Source organism: Diceros bicornis, chromosome 25 (genome assembly GCF_020826845.1).
Source record: "Diceros bicornis minor isolate mBicDic1 chromosome 25, mDicBic1.mat.cur, whole genome shotgun sequence".
NCBI classification, from domain to species: domain Eukaryota; kingdom Metazoa; phylum Chordata; class Mammalia; order Perissodactyla; family Rhinocerotidae; genus Diceros; species Diceros bicornis.
The window spans coordinates 32,637,963-32,653,454 of NC_080764.1; the positions used below are offsets into that span (position 1 = coordinate 32,637,963).

Here is a 15,492-nt window from a genome sequence, read left to right on the forward strand (position 1 = left end):
GAGGAGCGGCTGCAGGTTGTTAAGCTTCGCCCTCGTCGCCCCGCGCCCTCGTGGTCTCCCGGCGGTGCGCGCCTGGGGCCCTCAGGCCAGAGGACGCGCTGGGCTTGATCTGTCCAACTTCTGGGGCGTGCACGGTGCTCTGGCCGCCCTCCCGGGTCTCCCCCCCGCGCCCCGGCCCCATCTCGCTTCCCCGGGGCTCTGGAAGGGAAGGAGGCGTGTCCGGAGCAGGCGGGAGGGAGCTATATAAAGGTGCTGGCGGCGCGCCGGCCCGGGCTTCACTCGCCGCCTCGCGCCGGGACTGGGAGCGCCGCGGGAGACACGGGCCGTGGAGAGGGCGCTGCGCTCTGTCTACCCAATGCGTGGACTATCTGCAGCCGCTGCTCGTGCAATATGCTGGAGCTCCAGAACAGCTAAACGCCGTCGCCACACCGCTGCCTGGGCTGGATCACAGCGCTGCCTTTCCTTATGAAGAAGACACAAGTGAGTAGGGCGCGCCTGGGAGCTCGCCGGTTCTCCAAGAAAATCGCGCCCGGGGCCCGGGAGAAGCTGGCGCGTCCCGCCGCCCGCTGCCGGGGCATGCAGGGCTGTGCCTGCCTGGCGAGCCAAGAGGGTGCGGGGGAGGCGGGCGTGGCAAGCGAGCCCGAGCCGCCCGGCCCCGGTGAGCCCGAGAGAGAAGGAGTGGGAGTGATGAGTGGGAGCGGGTGTCAAGTTTGGAGCCGCGTCCGTTAAGTTTGGAGCTGTCAGTCGGGCACCGCAGTTCCTGTAAGATGGAAGGATCTGCTCTTTGACCGTGGAGTTGAAGTTATCACAGGAAGGCATGTCTTTGCACGGGAGACATTTTCCCGTGGATTCCAGGAGATTACAAGACAGCCCCCTGCGCGCCACCCTCGCCCCCAGATTTTTGTGCAGCCCCCAGGCGGGCGCCGGGCTCGTAGGGACGCGGGTGCAGCCCTGGGAGCGAAGCCAACCCCGAGTTCCTTAGCGGCAGCGTTCCGCGGGGCGGAGAACCTCCCTGGCCAGCCCGGGAAACTTGGCTCCCGCGGCGTTTGCCAGGTTTGCGGCTCTGGGTGAGGTCCCCAGAGACCTCTGGACAGGGTAATACCTTCACGTTGCGCCCACTTCCTTTACAGAAGAGAAAAAGTTTGTTTTTTTTTTTTTTAATGGGCACCTCTAATGATAGTTATTGCGATAATTCCCAATGCTGCTCAATTGCGCATTCTACATAAACACTGTGGGTAAAGCACCGCCCCGGGGTACAATTAAATTTTTTTTGCTTGAAGCAAATATCTGGCGTAATCCTTCAGAAAGAGCCGCCACGGTACTTCCATCCGTAGTTCTTTTCACCACGGCAGTTCTTTTCACCACGGCAGTTCTTACCTCTTCTCGCTTCTCCCGTTAGGAGTTTTTCTGTGTATCTGCCGTGTGTTGGGTAAGGCTGCCCTTTCACCCCCCAGAGGTTCTATCGGAGATTGCAATTCCTGAAACGTGTGGAAGGGGTGGAAGTGGTGGGGAAATTGGGAGTTTGTACAAATCATGCGTTTAGAATGAAGGCATCATGTGCTGAAAAGTCTCTATTAAATGATATGCTTCGTATCATATTTTAAGTAGATGTCTAGGCCTGGGAAATGTACACATTCAGAAGGAAGTAGAAAGAATCGAGCGTGTTGCACCGGTGTGGAAAAGGGCAGGGGGAAGGGACATTGCCTGGGAGAAAGGAGGTTTGTGTAGTCTCTCGGGCAGCAGCCTAAGACGTAGACGAGCGGAGCGCAGATTCCTCTCATGCAGGCAGGTTAGTTTATTGGCAAAGCATTGAACGCCACACCTGGGATCACCACAGTGTGCTGCTGAAATGCAAATGTTAAAGACTCTGGCAACAAAAGAAAAATCTTGATGTAATTGCTTGATTTATACAAGCTTTCTGCTTTGTGGAATAGTAAGCAAGGGCAGGGAACAAATTCCTTGTTCTAGTAGCATCAGCTCAGGTGAATGGTCGAGATCTTGGTGGAGAAACCGCTGCCTCCTAGTTCAGAAAAAGCGTAAACCTTCCTATTTAAACAAGCCAACACAGGAGACAGATCAGGTTAATGACCAACACTCCAAAGTGGGGAGATGTACTCTCAAGTCACTTTCAGAGTCAGTAGGAGGGATGATCCTTGCACCCTTGCTTTGCAAAACAAATGTGAGCTCTTTAATCTCCTTTCTCACTTTGATTAAATGGCTGTGTAAATCGGATTACATGGAATAATTTCATTGACAGCTAGACAGAGGTCGATCTAGCCTGAAACGCTGTGGCATTAGTGACTCGGTGCTGCCCACCAGGGACATTTGAAACAGCTAAGTATTTTAGAAATGTGACCTGTTGGGACTAAGTTAAAGTGCAAGCCCTTTGGGAGACCTTGCTGATGTTAAAGGGCTTGCAGGCAAAGGAGGGCAGTGCCGTTGTTGAATGAAGGCATTCATTGCCTGGGATCTAATGACCTTCAAGGTTTCCTTTAAGGATACTTCTAGCAATTCCACATTCTTGCCACTGAAAAAGGGGACACTGGAAATAGCATGAAATCAATAAAACAATCCGTGGATTTGGGGAGGGGGATTAGATCCTCCTTCATGTTGTTAAATTTCCTAATCCAAAAGTTACAAAGAAATTATCTGTCCACCTCTGTATGGATGGAGTGTAGCATAAGAAAATCAGACACTAAGTAAGATCAACTGTTCTACCGAATCTAATGTTATCTTTGCCAGGGTGGAATATCTATTGATATTCAGTAGTTTAAATAGTCATTTATAAAGATGACATCAATACCAGCCTTCTATTATAAGGCAAGTGGTTCTGTACTCTCGAATTACCCAAAATATAAAATGAGAATTTAATGATGCTAATAAACTTTCACTTGAATTATGCAGCTCTCCAAGAATCAAGGGGACATTAGACATTCTGGCCTTTCAGTCAGTTTGGAAATTCCAGCAACAACCACTTGAGGTTTGATAAATGATTCTTTCATTCATTTAGCACGTGTGATGGACTTCAGTATTTGGAAAATAATCACACGGGCAATAGTCAGGAGGAGCAATTGTAACAATAAACTTAATCACAAGTCTGTAGAAATGAATGCGTTTTGCATTTTTCAGATTTCTGATTGTGTTTTATTCATATTTTGTGGTTTTACAGTTTCTCAGGGGAAATGTGGCTCTGGCTTAGAAAGAACAACTATTTCAATGTATAATCATTTTTTCCAACATAATCCTCTGATATATTGGTATATTAAATAACAATTGGGCAGCACATTTTGCAAGACCGGTTAGAAAAATGCTATCAGTTTAATGGGCCTGGCGCCGTTTTTATTGATATAGTTACATTTTAGTTTTGAGGTGATTTTTGAGAGTTTTCATGACTGCTGTCAGTTTTAGAAATACTAAGGAAAAATTCATCTTGCAAACTGTAGAAAAGGCCATTTGAGGCACACATTAGTTCTCAGAGGAGAAGCAAATAGAATGCTTGTTAGTTTTTGTTATTCCAAAGAAAATATCCCTCTTTTGTCTATATGAAATTTGTCACCTGGGTATGATGTGAGTTTATTGGAAAAAACATTAACATTTATGAAAAGAGCATTTTTTAATCTTGTCCTTAAAAATCACTCCATTTGGAATGTGTGCTTTGACTAACTCTAATTTATGTAGCTTTTAATTGATACATTCTGCCAAGACTTTAAAACTCGAGTGCTAAGTCAATTATTTAACGTAAAACAAGGAAAATAACCATATGGAAATCTGAAGGCCTGAGCCAAACCAATTAAAATTGCTAAATTGTATTTATGTAACTGCTGATTTGAAGACAGCAAATTGTGAGTCACATTTGTTCTTTAATGAAAGGTGATTGAAATCTTTCCATCACCATAAATAACAGAAAAAAAAAAAAAAATCTGTGCCCAAGTAGCTAGTCTGAATATTGGAGGTTTCTTGCCTGGTCCATTGAACTCACCACTGCACGTGCCCTCCCCATCCATGTCTGAGGAGCACCTAAGATAGCGGTGGAGAGATCCTAGGCTCTAGCTTTTGAAGACTTAGATTCTAATTCCTGTTCTACCACTGATGAGACAGATGACCTTGAGCAAGTGGTTATTAAACTTCTTGGGATTTCCATTTTGTAAGCTGTGCAATGATCATAAAGTAGTTATAAATATTTTTTTTACATGGTCGTGGTAGGGAGTAAATGAGATTTTATATATGTCTTTATCCCAGCACAGTGGCTTACTATAGTTACAGTCTGAATTTATGTCCCTGAGAAGAGAATTGCCAGCTGGCTAATTTAGAAACCAGAGAAAAACTGGCCATTGCAGGTAAATGATGTTTTCCCAGCAAAGTACAGAGACCAAGTTTCCTTAAATCTGGACCTGTGGATTCAGGGCTTCCCATTAGAGGCTGATAGCTGTTTATGGACTATATTTAACACACCTCAAACCAGGAATGTGTGAACACAAAGGCTATATGTGGCATGAGAGATATTAAATTGTTTACAGTTTTTCTTTAAAAGTGAAAATGAGAGAATTAGAATTGAAAATAGAAATAGAAAAAATGGAAATATCACCATCTCTGATTCACTTCCATATTTCCACACTCGTGCTTTTGAAATTCCCCTTGTATGATTCCGAGGGTTTATTTGATTTGATTTTAGACGAAAGAGACTTGGTCAGCTTCCTATCCCCTGGGTTTCCTGTACTTGCTCTTGAGGCCAGGCATTCATTTCTACAGAGTGTCTTTATTGTCTTTACCAGGCAACATGTGGTGACTTTTTTTTTTCCCTTCGTTATGCAAGTTTGGGAGATTTTTTTTTTTTCTTTTCTTGATTACCTAACATTCCCTTTTGTAAATCAGGGTAATGCATTTGGATATAAATCTCTGAGGAGTGATCTTTTTAATCTTTGTGTTCTGGGACATGAATCACGAGCAGCTGCAGGAGACTCTGTTTTTGGTGTTAGTCACCTGTGTAGTCAGAACAATTTATGAAACAAATTGAGGGAATGCCAGGATGCTTTTATAATATGTGCTCTTTTCAGGGTTGTATAGACTTTGTCTCATAGAAACCATTGACTGTAGCCTTACTGATTTATAGATGCAGCAAGATGTTTTTGCCTTTTCACTTAATTATGGGCATACTAAAAACTGTTACAGGGCTGGAAGTTTGAGAGAACTGTCATTATCCCATCTCTACCTGTTTCCTTCTGTCCAGGAAAAGGAGGTGGTGGGGGTTGATTTTCTTATAATTAGGCTTGTGGTTCTTTTTTTAAAATCACAATGTGTATCATCTAAAGGAAGACCGTTCTTTATGTAGCTCTCTTTGTCCTTTTGGTTACATTTTACTATTTTTCTAGGCTGCCACGTTGACCTGGATATTAGGGGATGGAGTTCTTTTATTAGCATGGATACTGAGTTGTATGAATTTGGAAGGGTATCTTCCTGAACCTCGCTGAACCTCAGTTTCCTTAACTGTAAAATGAGAAAGTAGGACTACGTGGTTTCTAAATGCCTTCCAGTTCTAAAATTCTCTATTTCTAAGATACTAGTAAAATAGAGATTTGAACCAGATGGCATTTAAGTTTCCTTTGGTTCTGAGATTTATGTAGCCATTGCTTTGGTGTGAATACAAATTATAACCATTGTTTTATGATTATGAACTAGCCAATGGGGAGAAATGAAGGAGATTTAAGTTTAGACTGTTCTACTTTTAGCCATTTTACCTACTACTTGATATTTCCCTATAATGAGAATGGTATTAACACTTTCCTATTTTAGCAATATCCATAGTTGAAGAGTATCTTTACTTTCTTCTAATTGTTAAGTGAGGAAGACTCGTAAGGCAAGGTGAGACAGTCAGAGGAGATAAGCTTACAAAAGGTAATGAATGCCTCCCTGTGTTTGCTTGTCTTTTCTGCCCCTGCAGTCTCCAGTATCTGTGTGCAATGAGGGGAAATGGAGAGAGTCTGATCGTGCAGTAGAAAGAGCATTAGTGGGGAGAGTCAGAGGAATGGGTCATAGGCTTGGCTCTGGCTCTATAGACAGTCACTGATTCTTGGAGGTCTTGGGCAAGTCTTGGGCGAGTCACTGAGTCTAAGTAGTATCTCTGAATCTTGCCCTGGAGTTAATCCTGAGAAGATAGTAAAGAAGAGGGTGTGCAGCTGGAGACAGAAGATGAAATAAGAGGGAGCAGCCCTTCTGCCTTAGGGAAAGACAGTGCCTGTGGGTGACACTTGGCCGAGCCTCTCCTTGCTCTGGCTTTTTGCTGGTCCAGTACCGTCTCTGGACTCCCTCTCGCCTACCTCCTTTCCTTAGCTTCTTTCTTGGACTGACGTCAGCTGAGAGTTGGGGCAAGCCCAGTAGCCAGCAAGCAGGTTTTCCTTAGCAGTCAGAAGCAGCAACAGTCCTTTTCTCATTGTTGACATAAGAATATTCAAAGATCAGCTGGACCTATCCTCCAGCCAAGAGACCACGGATTCCTCAGAAAATAGAGCCTGGACAATGATGATAATGTTCCTCTCCTCTAAGCACTGGCAGTCTAGTGAGCTACCTGCTAAAACAAAGTTCAGAATTGAGGCGATGATCCAGACAATTAAGTCAGCAGCAGCAGCAGCAATCTTTCGGTTATCTGGATGCAAGAATTCGGCACTTGACTCGGCAGGTGTAGCTGTTGTCCTGGGGCTTTGAGTGCTGCTGATTAGAATGTGGTCTTAATGTGGGCAGTTAGGGTGCCTTTTCTGTGTTCCGGCTGCACAGACTGCAGCTCAAAAATCCAGCAGTTGCCTTGCAAAGAATGCCTTTGCACTCTCGGGTGACCATGCAAAAGGGCGTAAAAGACGAGAGCAAGAGCAAACCCATCAGCAGTGCTGGCTTGAGAAAGCAAGCCTCAGCCTCCTTCACCTTTGTAGAAAGGGCATCTCCACTGTATCATGTGGCCCCGCTGCAGACCTGGGAGGAAAGAGCACAGCCTGGAGGGGGGGTGTTGTGTTTGTCTTGTATACACATACTCGGTTGCCCTTTCAGGAGCAGAAGTTCATCTTCTGAACAAAAGCCCTGTGGGTGCTTAGAACTGTTGCCTCTCTTTCGCCTCAACACAAAATCTCTGTGAAGCCAACAACCAACCTTTCCATGTAAGTGCCTTGACTAAACTCCAGGACTGAATCGCATCTCGTAATTGGCTTGTTTCGTCTAAATTGGAGTGTTGGAGTGTTAGTAAACCAGGTTGCCTCTAAAAATTACAATTTAGTAGTAGTTGCTGTCTGTTGTGAGGGACCCCCTTGTGCTGAGTTTTCCACTGTTTTCTTGGAGTCCCGTTCCCAACGCCCTCCTAGACAAGTGCCTTGTGACAACACACAGATTATGATTTCCGAGAAGGGTGTTGCAGAAAAAGTGGGTTGTGTTATAAACGCCTTGCCCCCTTCCTGGGATGCATTGTCCATATGGATGGCTGTTAAAATTTATATTCACTGCAGAACTTTAGATGCAGAGAGGGAGGAAGGGTAGAGTTGTTTCGTATAAAAATGGCTTCTAATGTGATCCAGAAACCCCAAGGATTGCAAAAGAAACCTCGGCAGTCAACCATCATTATTTGTGGTTCTGTGTAAACCTGCAATTGAATGCTTCTGAAATAGTACGTTAGGGATTTCCATTTTTGATGACCAATTAAAACCCCTGTGATTGCTTTAGTTTGGATCTCTGGCGATTTTAGAAAGCTGTATTCAGCCGGCTCTACCCAGAGGTCACTGATGTGTTCTGTTAGGTGGAGGACTGACTCTAACACGTCATTCTTCTGCTTGTTAGAAAGATAAATTATCACAGTACAGTAGTCCCCCCTTATCCATGGGGGATACGTTCCAAGACCCCAGTAGATACCTGAAACCAGGATAGTACCAAACCCTAGATATACTGTGTTTTTTCTTCTACATACATACGTATGATAAAGTCTAATCTATAAATTAGGCACAGTAAGAGATTAACAACAATAACTAATAAGAAAATGGAACACTTATAACAGTTTACTGTAATAAAAGTTACCATATATCTTAGCAACCTCAGCATACAATTTTTTTCCTTAAGTCGAGAACTTGCACCTTTTCACTTAAAGGAAGCACTTTACGGCTCTCTTTGGCATATCCCAATTGCCAGCATCACTACTCTTGTGCTTTGGGGCCATTATTAAGTAAAATGAAGGTTAGTTGAACACAAGCACTGTGATACTGTGACAGTTGATCTGATAACCGAGTTGGCTACTGAGTGACTAATGGGCAGGTACCATGTACAGCGTGGATTCACATCCCAGGCAAGATGGAGCTGGATGGCTCGAGATTTCCTTACACTACTCAGAACAGCATGCAATTTAAAACTTATGAATTGTTTATTTCTAGAATTTTCCATTTAATACTTTTGGACCTCATTGACTGCTGGTAACTGAAACTGCAAAAAGCGAAACCGAAGATAAGGAGCACCTAGTGAGTGTGTCAAGTGTTTGACATTTAAATGTGTAGCCATTTTAAATAGCTTCCATCATTGTTTTATAAAATCAAATCACCCTGATAATAAGGTCAAGCCAAAATGGCACTTAATAGAGAACAGTTCCAAGATTAATTCATAGAACTTTTCTCCTGGGAGGTAGGTACTATTGTTTTAATCCTATTTCACAGATAAAGAAACTAAGATAAGGTCTTTCCCCTGCCAGCTCCGAGTGTTTATTGCCAGGGTTAACACCCAAAGAGATGTAGCTGATGCAACCACAGTGCATTGGTTTGGCTTATTCAGTACCTCAAAGATACACATTCTGTTTACAGGAACATTGAATCATAACAAATGCAATTCAGATATTAAAAACAGCTGCCAGTAATAGAATTTGGGCAATCAATTTCGTGATTCAATTGGCTCATACTAGATGCTCAATAAATACATATTAAATTTGGTGGAATGAATCAATGCCTGATGAGGTTGTTAGGTGTGGATACATTTTTTAGAAGCCTTCTCTTTTTTTAATGGAAGGCAAATTTTAACTACTGTATTGGATCTATTATACACATAAATGGGATTGGTGATGATTGGAAAGGCTACTTTGTTCAGCATTTACAGCAATAATTTTCAGTGGATATGCAAAATCATTTACTAAGCAAAACTGGAGGCCATGTGAGAAAATAGAAACCATTGGATTAAGTGATAGATCAAATGAAGTACTGGTTCTGCTACTTACTAACTGTATGACCTTCAGTAAGTGTTTCTCTCTGAACTTAACTTCCCCAGTCTTTAAAGTGGGTGCAGAAATAATTACTTATTAGTGGTATTGATGTGATGATTAATTGTAATGGCACAGTGACTTGCACTTAGTAAATAATTATTTCCTTCTCTGCTGGAATAGTGAATCTTGAAACATTACAGGAAATCCACATGCCGTAAGAAATAAATTCATTGTTAGCAATTCCTGGCTTTGGCTATAGGGCTTACATGAATAAATGAATTAAAATAATCCTTAGAGATTAATACCTTAACTGCCTTATTTATACATTATCTACCTTCTTTAACCCTCATCAGCCCTCTTAGCAAATTAAACAAATTTTTCCCCCAATTTCATCTTCTTTACCTTTCTTCCCTTTCTGTGAAAGGAAACAGTGATACAAAATAGGCCAAAAGACAAGCTGCTCACGAAGAGAAAGAGCAGTTTATTGAATAGGGAAGTAATAAGATTAGTTAATATCTGTGGATTACTCCCCATGGATGAGGCGCAATACCAAGACTGCACAGGTATGTCTCATTTGATTCTAGCACAGAGATGTTATAAAGTAGATATTATTATTGATATCATTTGCTTGACAAATAAGGAAACTAAAGTTCAGAGAGATTAAGAAAACTTGCCCAGGATTAAAAGAAAAAAAATGCAAGGAAGTAGAAGAGCTCAGATTTGAAGCCAAGCCTGTTTAATTCTAAAGACTAAATTCCACTTAACCACTGCAATCGAGTGCACCCTTATTTAGGTGTGCGTACATACACATACAAGCTGTAAGGCTTGAGCTTTTCTTTGTTTTAATTGTGTGTGGAGATCGTGGCTTTTAATCTTACATGGAGAAGACAGAGTAGGCGAAGCTGAGTTTCTGGGTGAGGGACAGGTTGCTTCTGACTTAGTTCGTCAGGAGTGTTAATGATTGGCTGAGCAGCAGCGCTCCCACAAGCCAGGGAGCCTGGGCTTGGTCACCAGCCTCTGCCGCCTCAGTCTCCTTAGCCGTCAAATGCCTGCCCCATCTGGCTGCTGTGAGGGAGGCCCCTTATAGACTGCAAATTGCCGTTTTACTTTAAGGAATTAAGAATTACTGCAAAAACCTTGGTGTCTTGCATACAAAATAGTACTTTTGTCGGCAGAGGGCAGATTTTAAAATATTTTAAAACTGTATTTCAGAATAACTTCTTGGGAAAAAAAGTTGCTTCAGAGATTACATTAATCAATTTGCTCTGACCTTGTTTTCATGCTGTTTTTGAAGATAATTTTGAATGCCTGTGATCATATTAGAAAACTATTTAAGAATAATGTCTCTATGCGTATGTCTGGGTATTAAAACTACCAGCCATTGAAGTTGTGACCTTTGCTTTGTTATTCCTTGTCAGTCCAACTGCATTAATAGTAAAAATTCACTTTCTGCATTGATGTTACGATTTTTTAAATGAGTGACTGCTGCAGCACCCTTAGCAGCAGTATCGCTGTGTAACTTACTCATCAGCAGTTTAGTGGAAATGAAAGTTTAGCTGGAAGGTCCTGGCGTCATCTGAATGCAGGTGAGGAGACAACAGAACAGAGGTGTGATGAACCAAATGGACTGCAGTTGGTTGTCCTGCTTTGGTTGGCTAAAGCATGTAATCCTCTGAGCCTCAGTTTCCCCATCTGCCAAAAAGGTAGAGCAATAGTGCATTTCTAAAGGTAGTTATGAAGATTGCATGGAATAATCCACAAAAAGTCCTTGGTCCAGTGCCTGCACATAGGAAGTACTAAATAAACATTTACTATTGTCATTAGCATTGAACAAATGGTAAGCTTAGTAGTGAGACTCCTTTCTTAAAGAAAGTGACTTTCATTGCAAAGTCTCCACTGTCAGAATGAAACGAAAGTTGAGGCAATTTATCCAAGTAACTCAGGCTTCCAATTCACTTTAGTCCTGGATAATTTATTTTCCTCCCCTACTTTAACAAGAACTGAAAGAGAGCTAAATATGTGTAATCATCATCGCAAGATAGTTCACCTAGAGCAAAGTTCCTTCTTTCTCTCGTGTGCCCGAGGTCACAGAGCTCACACGTGGTGGAGCTGGCTTATGAACCAGGCGGTCTGGAACCAGAGCCTGCGTTCCTAAACTCTGTGCTATACCTGGAACTGGGGGAACATAACGAGTCCTTCCTATGAATTGGTGAGTGATTTCCTACTCTTCTCTCTCTGAGAGGAGAAGTCATTTTCAGCATCAACGGAAATATAGCCATTTGTCACGGGAGAATGGAAAGAGCATGGCTTTTACATCAAAAGCACCTGGGTTTTACCTCTGGCTCTTGACTCTAGCTTGCCAAGGGATCGTAGGCAAAATTTTTAACTTAGCTTCATCTTTTCTTAACCTGAATTTCCTCTTCTGTAAAATAGAATAATAATACTTCGTAGCTATCTTCTCTCCCTCCCTCCTCCTTTTTCCCTCTCTCCTCCCTCCCTTTTCTTCTTCCCTCCTTTTCCTACATTTTAAGCTTAGAAATAGCCTGGGGTCTACCTGCTTTGTGATTGTCACTCACAGAATTGTGCTATGATAAAAGATATTTTTCAGACTTAACACATTAAGTCTCTTATCTTTAGGGACTGGATTAAATCTCTCATCTTTAGGGACTGGATTATGCCAGCAAACAGATCAGTATGCCTCAGACTGTCTTCTCTTCAGCAGTTTGCTCCATTTGTGTGATGGCTATAATATTGTAAAACCTGTTGTCATTGAAAAGCAGAGCGAGATTATGGGTGATTATGGGAATGGGGATTGTGTAACCCTGAACTGAGATGAGTAAAGGGTCTGGATTGGGGTCAGCATTCCCCTTTGTAATGAAGGAAGCTGACACACGTCTTGGCTACCTCACAAGTTGTTGTGAGAGTCAAGAGAGGTAATGAGGGGCCGGCCCGGTGGCGCAAGCGGTTAAGTGCGCGCGCTCCGCTGCGGCGGCCCGGGGTTCGCTGGTTCGGATCCCGGGCGCGCACCGAAGTACTGCTTGGTAAGCCATGCTGTGGCGGCGTCCCATATAAAGTGGAGGAAGATAGGCACCGATGTTAGCCCAGGGCCGTCTTCCTCAGCAAAAAAAGAGGAGGATTGGCGGATGTTAGCTCAGGGCTGATCTCCTCACAAAAAAAAAAAAAAAAAAAAAAAAAAAAAGAGAGGTAATGAATAGAGTAGTGCTCTGTAGACTGTGCTGTTCCATTCACAGGCCTAGGGTCATATTATCATTCCTACACCTTAGGGATGAAAAACTCAAACTTGCTAAATACATGAAGCTTTGTGTTTATTAATATCTTCCAAAATAAGCCTCAAACTACTTTATGTGTAATATGTTTTAATGGCTTTGGAGACTCATAGATCTGGAGTCACCTCTTCAAATTGGATGACCTTGAGTCACTTGATTCTTCTAGCATTCTGATTTTGTCATTTGTAAAATGAGGCTTATAAGAGTATCTAACTCCTCAGGTGGTCGTGAGGATTAGATGAGCCAATATGTGACAAGGGCTAGTACAGTGCCAGATACCCAGAAAACCTAGGTAAATGCTAGCTGCTTTCAAGCAAAATGGATTTTTGCATTCAAAGCTTTTTTTGGCATGTGTTGAATTCAGTAAGTGTAGGATCAACAGTTGGGAGATATGTTCCTTGTGAATTCAGGTTTTATTTTCTTGTGAGTGGTTGTGTTTATAGAGTTTAAGGGCTTGATTGTCCAGGTTAATCTTCAAGTAAGTTTTGTATCAGTCACAACAGACGCAAGCTACTTTTATCAGTCCATTACTTCAGGTAAACAAGCATTCCATTCTTTGACAGAACATTAAACTGTTATATTCCTTCTGATGGAGTGCTGACTTGTTCAAAGCACTTGTGAAGGATGGAAAACAGCTCTTATTTTCTAACATTGTATAATCGTAAGGCTGTTTCTAGTGGTTTCTTGACTGAATCTTTGACTCGCGCAACCTCAGTGATTAAGGTACCACTCCAGAAATGTATGAAGTAATTTTGGGTTCTTTGAGAGTAGGATCTAACGTAGAAACTTGAACCAAGACTGTGAAACCAAGAAGTGAAATCTCTCTTAAATATTGAATGAGAAAAAAATGCGTAAGCCCATTCTTTTAAGGCCCAAAGGAGAATGAGACAGAATCATTGGCATTTATTATTTTTATAAGTTGCTTAGGAGGAAGTCGGATTACAAAGGGGCTTAGTTTTGCATCTTTTCCTGAAAATTTATGTCCTGGCATTTGAGGGGTAATGCAGGAAAGTAAGAACAAGAACTTGGTGACAACATCCAGGTCCTGAATTCAGCTGTGTCCTGTTGGCATGTGGTTTAGTCCTTCTGAGGACCTCCATTTCATTATCCAACAAAATGAATGGTGAATTCTGTAATTTTAAAGATTCTCTCTAATGCACACAATCTAGAGTTATTAACGGAAGTCTGACCGTGTAACTACCCTGGTTAAAATCCTCCTCTGACTTTGCATTACCTGCAGGATAAAGTCCAAACCTTCAACATACTACACAAGGTTCTCTGTGATTTGGCTGTTGCTTTTCTCCTCCCCTCCCTGAGTGGTAAATTTCATTCCAGTGTCACCTAACGACATGCAGTGGTACAGTGACATACCCACCACACTGCACTTGGTCCCGAAGGCCCTGTTCATCCTCTACTTGTCTAGCTGAGATGGTTCCTCCTCCCAGAAGCTGTCCCTGATGTCTGTTTGCCATTCTTCCCCACCCCCCACTTCCCCTGTGTTCAGTAATTTTACCCTGTGCTTCTATAGCATTAAAAAAAATCATATACTGAAAATATTATACTGAAATCATCTTTTTACTTACCTGTCTACCTGGCTGAATTGCCTCACGCTGGTATCCCCCACTAGTGGCATAGCACCAAAATCGTGGTAAAGATTTTCTAAACCAAACTATGACTTAATGAATCATACCAGAGGTATCTTTGACTGAATCTTTGACTATCAACATTCTGAATGCTTATCAACATTCTAAGCATGGATCCGGGTATTTATCAATTTTATGCTTGCTGACCTCTGTTGACACATGGGTTGGCCCCAAGGAGGGTGATTTGGAAGATAAGAGGGACTTGAGAACATTACTATTATGCATTGCTGCCAATAGGAAACACATGTAACTGTGCATATATCACCACCCACACAAACATACAGCATTGTTCAAACATAATTTTGTTTGGAGAGAGAAATGATAAATGGGCCGCTTGGGGTTGTAGAAGAGAGTGGAGACTGTGGATTAAAAAAAGAGGAGGGTGGGGCAAGTTGCTTGCCACCTTGAAGGATAAAGCACAATAGGTTGAATGGCAAGTGCCAGTTGGGGCTTGCTAATTCAAGATGTATAGAGGGTTTAAGAGCCAGAAGAGGTTTTATGACATAATCCTGTTGATGGTGATGAAGAAAATGCTGCTTCCGATGCTCGTTTCATGTGCCAGGTCCCGAGCTAAGTGTGTTATGTACTTGGATCTCGCCTCATTCTCTCCATCTGTGAGGCAGGTGGTGTGAATATTCCGTTTTACAGAAGGGGAATGTGGGCTTAGGGAGGTTGAGCAAGTTGCTCAGCATCTTGGAACTAGTCAGTCTTTCAAACCTGGTCTGTTTGCTCTTAATCCCTTGCTTGGTACTAGTATTGCTGTCATCATTTTTTGCCTAGATAAGATTTTTTTTTTTTGATATCTAATAATGAAAAGACTCTTACAAATAGAGAAAATGAATTCTTCCTCCCCAGCTCACCCATGTTCAAGATGCTTCCTTTCATATTTTCTTTCCACAGTTTGTACTGGTTAATAGTTACCCAGTGCAGTAGACAAGGACAGGGTGTTGTGTAGTTTTGGATACTAATGTGTGTACTCTCTATCTAGAAAGTGATGAAAGACAGAAATGTAACAATATGAGAAGTTTTAGATGGTATAAAATGAATGATATTTAAAGATATAAGATAAATGTGGGTAAGGAATTTAGCAAAAGTGATGTTTCAGTACTTAAGATCAAAGATATATTTAAGTGTGGAGGAAGAAGGTTGGAGAAGGGTTAACAAAAAGAGATGTTTTCAAATTTCATTTGTGATTAGAAACCACCGTTTTAGTGACCTAAGGCAATAATACTACTCGTTTACAATACAGTGCTCTAAAGTAACAATATATAGATTTTGTGTACTTTAAAAAAATTCATAAAACTCTTTTGATGCCAAGTTTTCAAGTTTTTAAAGTTATGCAACCTTGTAGCAC

At 42.0% G+C, this 15,492-nt stretch overlaps 1 protein-coding gene across 2 annotated transcripts in view; it reads left to right on the forward strand.

Moving 5' to 3' along the window:
• The first annotated feature begins 261 nt into the window (after nt 1–261).
• The window catches only part of KITLG (KIT ligand), an 82,907-nt gene continuing 67,676 nt past the window's right edge, over nt 262–15,492 (forward strand). Inside the window, exon 1 of one of the 2 annotated variants that reach the window (XM_058568693.1) lies at nt 262–480. In XM_058568693.1, the coding sequence (XP_058424676.1) occupies nt 466–480 (15 nt within the window). In that variant the 5' untranslated portion in view covers nt 262–465. The remainder of the gene's footprint in view (nt 481–15,492) is intronic. The other variant, XM_058568692.1, reaches the window with a different exon arrangement.